Source organism: Ipomoea triloba, chromosome 14 (assembly GCF_003576645.1).
Source record: "Ipomoea triloba cultivar NCNSP0323 chromosome 14, ASM357664v1".
Classification (NCBI taxonomy): domain Eukaryota; kingdom Viridiplantae; phylum Streptophyta; class Magnoliopsida; order Solanales; family Convolvulaceae; genus Ipomoea; species Ipomoea triloba.
In genome coordinates this window covers 5,915,310-5,924,833 of record NC_044929.1, presented here as the reverse complement: position 1 = coordinate 5,924,833, position 9,524 = coordinate 5,915,310, and the positions used below count along the sequence as shown (strand labels likewise).

At 34.5% G+C, this 9,524-nt stretch overlaps 1 protein-coding gene and 1 non-coding gene across 2 annotated transcripts; both read left to right on the top strand.

Annotated features, from left to right (window-relative positions):
* Positions 1–1,810: 1,810 nt before the first annotated feature.
* On the top strand, positions 1,811–1,882 carry TRNAK-UUU. The gene has a single exon. It is a non-coding gene; the product is annotated as a tRNA-Lys (tRNA).
* Positions 1,883–4,564: 2,682 nt separating this feature from the next.
* Positions 4,565–8,417, top strand: LOC116004922 (GDSL esterase/lipase At1g33811). The gene is made up of 5 exons (XM_031245125.1): positions 4,565–4,850; positions 5,527–5,651; positions 5,881–6,129; positions 6,686–6,944; positions 8,031–8,417. Exons 1-5 carry the CDS (start codon positions 4,601–4,603, stop codon positions 8,252–8,254), a joined length of 1,107 nt encoding a protein of 368 aa, XP_031100985.1. The 5' UTR covers positions 4,565–4,600; the 3' UTR covers positions 8,255–8,417.
* The last annotated feature ends 1,107 nt before the right edge of the window (positions 8,418–9,524 follow it).

The following is a 9,524-nucleotide window of genomic DNA, read 5'->3' as shown; positions in this document are numbered from 1 at the left end:
TTTTTTTTTTTTTTTTTTTTTTTTTTTTTTTTTTTTTGGAAGGTTGAAAATTAAAATTTCATTGGATATTTGGATTGATGGAAATGTACTAAACTTAGTGGTGCCGTTACTATGAAGTGTCAATTTGCCAAGACAATGAAGACGTCATGTTGTTTCAATCCTTTTCCACTTTAATTTTACATGTGTATGCTCCCTCTTGGAGTATTGTTGTTTGGTTTCAATTGCATATTTGCATATATGTTATGGCTCCGACAAGACAATGAAGACACATGTTTCTTCTTTATATTGAAAAATAATATATCAATACAAATCATATATGATGGTTTTAACGGATCGGGTCCACCATAAACCGGATATGGGAGGCTAGGTCGAACAGATTAGGACCCAGGCGGTTACAGAAGTAAGAATCGAACCCGCAACAGGGGGTTGAAGAGCAATACCACTAGACCGTAGTATTTGCCGTGTTTCTCATGTGTCTGATGAATACCTAAACCCCCCTATTTATACTGGCTCCCCTCCTCTCAGATTCGCCCATGCGTACGCTTCAAGATCTCACTCCAGCTCCTTGCGCCACATGGTCCACGCACGATTGCCACGTAGCCCACGCACGCACGCCACCCCGCTTGACCCCCCTATAACACCGCCGGCACGGAGCGGGGTGGCGCCAAACCACGGCCTGCCCGGCGCGAGGCGGCACCAGGTCCCGGCCCGGCCGCGCACCGGGTGCGCTGGGCGCGCCGTGACCGGGCACTGCCAGCGCCCCCGCCGGCGGCCACGCTGGCGACACCCTCACTGACCCGGGCCCCCCTCTCCGTGGACACCTCAACCCAGCCCACCATCACAAGCCCAATAAATCCAGCCCACACCCAATATCCCCATCAATATATTTTACGGTATTGGTTTTAAATATTGCGTTTATGCCAAAGACCTTGTGGTCTAGTGGATGATGAGAGTGGGTTTGAGCCTCAGTAGAGGCAACTGTTGACTTTTTGTGCTTCAGTAGGTTTGAGAAAGTAGCTATGAACAGATACTACATTGTAACAGCGTCAGTAGCACTGTTTATACTTTTAATTGGTAACACCTCATTTATTTACAAGAACGACGGGACCACAAAAATCCAACAATCTCAAATTGAAACTTGAGCACTTTTCATTGGTTGAGGCTCAAACCCACCCCCTTTACATGGGGTGCAACCAGGTGCCATTAGACTATAAGGTCTTGGCAACAAAATCTATTCTAGTATACACATTTTCTAGTTTGATGAGCTCCTAGTATCACTTTATTAGCTTGTTGAGTTAAAAAAAAGTATGATTAATCCAACTTATTTGACAAAAAAAAAATAAAAAATAAATCAATTTTACCTCTGCATAACTCGTTATTTATCTCTGCAATGTCTTTAAGGACGACGTCCTGTGTACTTAGGATTAGTCTAGTGAAGGAAATGATTAGTCTAGTAAAACTAGGACCACCTAAATACAAAAAAAAATATTAATCTTATCCAACAATGTAAATATGTGATAAAACATATAAATACCGCTACGTTATTTATAAGAATAGATTAAAAGTATTCTAAAATTCATGAAATGCACTAAAAACGTAAATTTTTTTTTTTTAATAAAAACATATATTTAATTCAACCATATCCTGCGTCAAATGTAAATCTTAAATGTAAAATTTCAATCATAAACAATAAATATTATTGCAAGAATTGCATAAATTTATGTTCCAGTTCTGTAATCAATGTGGCAAGAAATAGCATGAAATCATTGCTAACTTTCAAAACTGTTTAATTGCTAATTACTATCAGATGGCCGTCCTAGCTCAGTGGTAGAGCGCGTGGCTTTTAACCACGTGGTTGTGGGTTCGATCCCCACGGACGGCGTTTTTGTTAGAAGATATAGTTCATTGACTTCTTTCTAATATATACTTTGGGCCTATTTTGGCAAAAGGACCCAAAGTTAATAGAAGATACGGAGTATATACATTTTGAAAGAAAATGGTCAATGGCCCAATCCACAAGCGGTGAAAATATATAGGGGCTCTCCTTTACTCTTGATTTTTTAAATTTAAGTTTTAAAATATGATTTTAATAAATTTATTACAAAATAAACTATTATTTATGAAAATAAATAATGAAAAATAATAAATTATTATAATTATTACATTATAAATATAAATGAATTTTTCTTTTGTAATATTTTAAATAAAAACAAATTTATTAATATAAACAATTTTTATTTATATATTTTATACAAATGTTCATAAGTATTAGATTATGTTTTTGAGTTGGAATTTGAAATTGAAGATTTGGATTGGTTAAATGATGTTTTGAATTTATATTTAGTAATATAAATCTGGTATTTGTTAAAATTGAAAGTTTTGGGCTTTAATTTTAAATTATTAAAAGTTTGGTGACTTGAGGTTGTAGAGTTAGAGAAAATTTCTTTAACTCAGATTAAAAATTTATTCGATTAGTTTGAATCGATAAGTCCGATAGCTTAGTAGATTAGCCTAATTGATATCCCTATTAAAATTAGTATAATCAGGATCAATGTATGATTAGAAAATTATAATTTTCTATTTACAATTATAGAAAAAATAGTCTCTAAACTAAAAAAATGTTAATTTTGACATAATTTTCTCTTTTCATGATTGATCACGTGATTACATTTTTTTTTAAATAAACATTACTTTTTCACTAATCTCTCTGAAGATCTATAGTTAGATTCAGATGGTGGATGCCCAGAGATGAGAATTATTGATTTTAGGTGAAGCTACTTATTTGTGATATTTTAGTACTATATTTTGTGATTTTATTTGTAAGTTAGTTTTAATTATTAAGTAAATAATAAAAGCACTCAACTTTTCTTGAATCTTGATAGAAGTACAAATTGAATTTTGGAGAAATGAATTTGTTTTAGAGGGTGCAATAGATGATATTTAATGAATGGTTACTTGATTACATTAGTTTATTTGCATGTAGAATTAATTTTAATATTACTATTGGCAAGGGCAAACATTGAAAAACATTTAAAACCGGCTAGCATGTTAGACCGTAAACAGTTGGCTACGCCAGTTTTTGTTACTCGTTTTGAGGAGGTTTCCACTGAGTCATTTGCTAATCTTATGCGTTTCCAGAGTTTGGTTGGGGCTCTGTAGTACCTTATTGTGACTCGCCCGGACCTTTTCTATGCAGTAAATCGTCTGTGTCAGCACATGCATGCTTCGATTGTCTTGCATTGGACGCGATTGAAGAGAGTTTTGAGGTATGTCAAAGATACTCTGGATTTTGGTTTGCGGTTATGAGGAAATCATCTACCATTGTTCTACATGTGTTCTCAAACTTTGACTGGGCCAATTGTCGTACTGATCAGAAGTCTACTAGTGGGTTTGCCACGTTTTTGGGCTCTAACCTTATCTCGTGGGTCTACAAGAAGTAGAAAACGGTTGCCCGTTCCTCTACGGAAGCAGAATATAAGGCACTTGCAGATATTTGTGCGGAGGTCACTTGGGTGGTCTCATTGCTGAGCTTGGTGTTGGTAATGTTCAAGTGCCTAAGCTTTGGTGTATGTGATAATTTTGGGGCGACGTACATGTGTGCTAATATGTTTTTTCATGCTCGCACAAAGCATGTTGAGATTGATTACCACTTTGTTCAAGATAAGGTGGCCTCAGGGGACATTTAAGTGAATTTCATTTCCACATAGGACCAACTAGCTGATATCTTTACGAAACCTCTTCCAGCCCCACAATTCTCGTTTCTTCGGGACAAGCTTCAGGTTGCGAGTATACCCTCAGCTTAAGAGGGAGTGTTAAGGACTCTATTAGTTCTAACCTATTGTGACTTCTACTTATGAATATGTGTACTGTATCAGGAGATATTACTGGTTAACATGAAACACTAGTTCTCATCTGCCTATTAAATTATAAGAAAAGACTGAAATACATATAAATTTATTTATTTAAATTAAATAACTAAATAATATGTGGGTGGTTACAGATCGAACCCCTGATGGTGGAGGCATTGATTCTTTGGATTGAAAATGACTGAGAAAGTTTAGAACATATACTACATTATATTGTAAAGAATTATGACCCTACCACCAGAGTTTGATCCTATAACCACCTCTTTAGAATGGTAACAGAGGTACCATCACACTAGCTACATAGTAGTATAGTTGACAAATATTTACACTTAAATGCATACGAATTATTAATTTATCTATGAGAATCCGTTGGTTTAATTCTTTACACCCCTTTTCTGCCCATCCAAATTAAATGGCACATTATAAAATAATAGAATGTTATGTTGTTGGTAAAGGCTTGAGAATTCACGAGATGCACTTCTTGTCACCGCTACATATCACAACTCGATCTACAGCTAAGGAAAGTTTTCCAATAAATTAAATCTCACTTTCACGGACTACTAACTGAAGCTTACCAAATTGGGCACATGAACTCCATAAAACCTAACTGTTTATACCAAATTGCCAAATTGCCAGCTGAAATTTTCAGTATAAATCAGACTACAACTCCCAAAGAATTTGTGCAATATTCTCTGTTTGTTGTTTATTAAATTACTTTAATTTATATATAGGTTATGGGGAAGTGCTGTTGTTTGTGGGTGCATTTCTTTTTCTTGTTGTGGTGTACAGCAAAGGCTTGGTCTCAACAACGAGACCCATCACAAGTGCCATGCTTCTTCATCTTTGGGGACTCACTGGTTGACAATGGTAACAACAATGGCATCCTCACTCTTGCCAGGGCAAACTACATGCCCTACGGCGTCGATTTCCCGTCCGGCACGACTGGCCGGTTCACCAACGGCCGTACTTTTGTGGACATTCTAGGTAATCTAGAGTCACTTTGGTTATATTTAACGATATTTATAACTTTAGTAAATAAAAGTTATAATGTGAGTAATTTAATTTTTAGTTTGACTTAATGGCAACAACAGTTTTGGTGGTCCAACTATCTTTTTTTTTTTTTTTTTTTTGTTTTTAGACTATTGGCCTGGTCTTTAAATTTAAAATGTATTGTTTTTAGTATGAAAATGTGCCACTCTTATATATGGAGCATTTGTTAGGATAAATTGCAACTCCATTACCACCAAATTCCATGGAATTTACAATTCCATTATTTGGTTGGAGGGAATTGCAATTCCCTCCAATCATGGAATTGCAATTCCTAGTCCCCCGTCAGAACTGCAATTCCATAGTTCACGAAATTGGAATTCCACATCAAATGACAACTATGCCATTATTATTATTTAGTTGTTGTTGTTATATTGTTGTTATTACCAAGTGTATTTTAATCTTTATTCACTTCCCCCCTTCCAATTCTCAACAATTTTATTCTTTCCTACCAAATAATGAAATTTGAATTCTTACTTTATTCCACCTTTTTTTTTTCTACGGAATTACAATTCATTTATCTCCTAATTTCCTTATTCACATGCACCAAACGCACTGTTAGTTCTTACGGAGACTTGTTTTGTTTTACATAAATGTTTGAAATGGAATGCAGCTCAACTTCTAGGGTTTGATAGCTACATTCCACCTTTTGGAAGAGTACGAGGTCGGGAATTACTCCGAGGTGTTAATTACGCTTCAGGAGCCGCAGGCATCCGAGATGAAACCGGAAACAACCTGGTACACTATTATATTCAATCTAAAAATGTTAATTTCATTTAGCTTGGTACATAACAATCAAATTTCCAAAACCCTCAAAAAATAGTGAATCTGTCATTTGTCAAACAGGGCTAAAGTGGGACAGAAATCGAGTGTATATAAATCCTTTAGATTGGTTGGTGTGTGAGCGAGTGTACACATTATGATCGAGGACCGCTAAATAGTTTGAATGTTTGTAAAATTATTGTAGGGTGATCATATGGCAATGAACCAACAAGTAGAGAATTTTGCAAGGACAGTGGAGGTGTTGAGGAGGTTTTTTAGAGGAGATAACTATACATTGAATGCCTATTTAAGCAAGTGCATATTCTATGTGGGAATGGGAAGCAATGACTATCTCAACAACTACTTCATGCCTGACTTTTATTCAACTCATTCCGATTTCACCCCTCAGGCCTATGCTGCTGCCCTTCTCAAGGACTATTTGCAACAATTAACGGTTTTTACTATCACCCTTCCTTCTCAATTATTTCAATATATTATTCACTCTCTCATAGAATTTTTTGTGTTTGCAAATTCATCCTTACAATTTAAAATGTTGTCCCTCCAATTGTGTGATGTTGCCATTTATTGCATGCTCAAATGGTAAATTTTAGTTTTCGGGTAAGATACTACTGAAAAACTCGAGACTTTCAATTATTAGAAAGGGGTTGGAAATTTACGGGTTTTTTGTTATAAAATAGTTCTTTGATCACTTTGAAATTTTTCAAAATTCCTTTGTTGCTACTATTACCAACCACCCATAGTTAGAAAAACTTAATAGGCCGGTTGCTATTACCAACCACTCACTTAGTTCTGTGGTGTCATTTATTGCTCAATTGATAAATTTTGATTTTCGGGTAGGATACCGTTGATAATCTCAAAGTTCAAAAATGACTTTTCCAATCAAATTTCTAATCAAGTTTGGGAGAAGTTTCATAACAAGATATGCTTATTTTGTAACATATTTAATGCAAAAATTAAAGAAATGATTTAATTTGGTATGAGTGGTGTAGAACTTGCATGGATTGGGAGCTCGAAAGATAGTTGTGACATCGGTTGGGCAGATTGGATGCATACCATATGAGCTAGCGAGGTATAATGGCAATGACAGCAAATGCAATGAAGAAATCAACAATGCCATAACCATTTTCAACACTGGGCTCAAGAGGCTTGTGGATCAGTTCAACAAGGGGCAGCTGCCTGGATCCAAGTTTGTTTACTTAGATTCATTTGCAAGCTCCAAAGATCTTGTTGCCAATGCAAGAAGATATGGTAAGATTTAATTACCTCGATATGAAATGATTGCACTACACCAATAATTAGGTTTTGACCAAACTTGTCGCCTTCTCCGGCAAAGGAGAAGGCAGATCAACTGGTCGCCTGGCCTTATCCTTTGTTGGAGAAGGCGACCGGTTTGGTCACCTTCTCTGGTGACTAGAGAAGGTGACCAAGTTGGTCGCCTTCTCAGGCAAAAGGAGAAGCTAGACCAGTTGGTCGCCTCTTTTAAACGCTACTGGCGACTGCCCGGTCGCTGTGATTATTGTTGGAAAGTGTAGGAAAGGTCGTCGGAATCCTAGGTAACCTGTAACTATAGGTTATCAATCAGTTTCTGGACTTAAATGTTTCAAAATAACATGTTTATGGGTTTAATTGTAACATAGTTATAATTGTGTAATGGTGGTTTCGTCTACCAAAATTGTGGTAAAGACAATTTAGTCCAATAACAATGAAGTGTACACTATTTAAAATATAATATATACATCTATTAGTACACAAAAAAGAGCCAGTAATATAACCTACATTGACACATAATGTTTTTAGATTAGATACTCGTATATTTATGCTTATATATTTAAGCTTTCCATCACTTATTTGAGTTAGAGTTTGTTAAAAAATAAAGGAGGTTTCATTATTCAGTTGGACATTATATAGTCAAAATAAACTAATCTAAGCTACTTATTTAGTTATTAATATGCATATATGTGTATCTAATTATTGTAACCATTATTATCTTGAAATGAATATATTTAGGGTGTGTTTGGTTGGTGGGTTTAGGCACAGAGAATAGGTATGAAAGTGATTGCTTGTGTTTGGTTGATAAGTTTTGTGAATGCTATTATGGGTTTGGAATACCCTATTAATGAGAAAACCCATACCCTTATTAAATAAGAGTTTCATTTCCCTTCCTCATTTCTTCCCCAACTATTAATAACCATTTTCATTCCACCCAACTACCAAACATGCTAAATACTTTCACCAAAACCCATTACTATTACCAAGTATTTGATACCCATTCCGATTCCGATTCCTATGTGCGAACCAAACGCACCCTTATATTTAACATTGTAAATGAAACAGGGTTTGAGGTGGTGGATAAGGGCTGTTGTGGGGTGGGGAAGAACAATGGCCAAATAACTTGTCTTCCTCTTCAACAACCATGTGATGATCGGTCAAAGTATATATTTTGGGATGCATTTCATCCCACTGAAGTTGCAAATATTCTTCTAGCCAAGAAAGCTTTCAGTTCAACATCCAAAGTCTTTGCTTATCCCATCAACATTCAACAATTAGCCATGATGTAGTATTCATCATCTCCTCATATGCATGATATCATGGATTGTTCTATACATGTATGTCTTAAATTAGCTCCTATGTTTAAGAAAATTGTCTTTTTCTTTGCTTCTTGTTTTGTATGAAGAGATTGATGAATGAATAAAAGAAAAATGTACTCTTGTTTTTGTTGCATATTTTTCCATGTTCTTAGGTGGTGTTTGTATTGCCATAATAAATTATTATTGACTTACTAAACATTTCACTACTTCGTCTGCTTAAAATTATATTCAAAGTGTAATCTCATATATCTTGTCTTTATCTCCATCTTCTTAATCACGCCTTAAGTATCATTTTCATAAAACTTACTTGAGTAAGCACTTTTTTTTTTGCCAAGCCAATTTTGCATGTTTGCGGACCCACATTTATTAGTTTGTTGAATTTAGAAAAGGGATAACGGTCAAATGTATCTTTCAATTATCTAGAAAAATATAATTTAGCCATCAAATAATAAAAATTCAATTAAACTCTTAAACTCGTAAAAATAGTGTAATTTATATTTTTAACAAGTTACTAAAAAGAAAATTTTCAACATTTAATTTGCTTATATGGTGTCCATATTGACCATATATGATGGTTAAGGTTGAGGTGACATTCTTATTCAAAAGAAGAAAAAAAAATTAAAATAAAATAAGAGTATGAAAATAACCATCGTACTTCGGTAATCTTTATTTCTCCGACAATATTTACGTTTTCAACGAATCTCCCTTCTCCGCCGAATATTGCATCTTAGGCAGTTCAAGAACGTAACTCAATACAAACTCTCCTAAATATTCAATAGTTCTTGTCCAGCCCTAAAAGTAATCATTTAAATCTATTTAAGTTTGTTTCGTTTGATGAATTTGATGTATATAATAGATTTTATTTTTCTAGATCTAAATTAAAGGTAGCATTAATTTGATAAATATATAGTTTTTCTTTTGATGGATTTGTTGCAGTATTTGGATTTGATAGATTTTGATTTTATTGTTGTAGTATTAAAGGTAGCATTTGACAAAATTTGTGCAAAATTTTTAAAAAAATCTCATATGATGAGGTTCAACAAAATTTGTAGAATCGCATTAACTTCATTAAACCTCATTTAAGGTTCTGCAAATTTTGGAGAACATCATATGAGGTTATACAAAATTTACAGAATCTACGAAACTATATAGTGTTTTAATTTGTGTATGTGTGTGCGTGTGTGTGCGGTTTTTTTTTTTTTTTTTTTTTTTTTTAAATTTTTTTTTTTTTTTTTTTTTT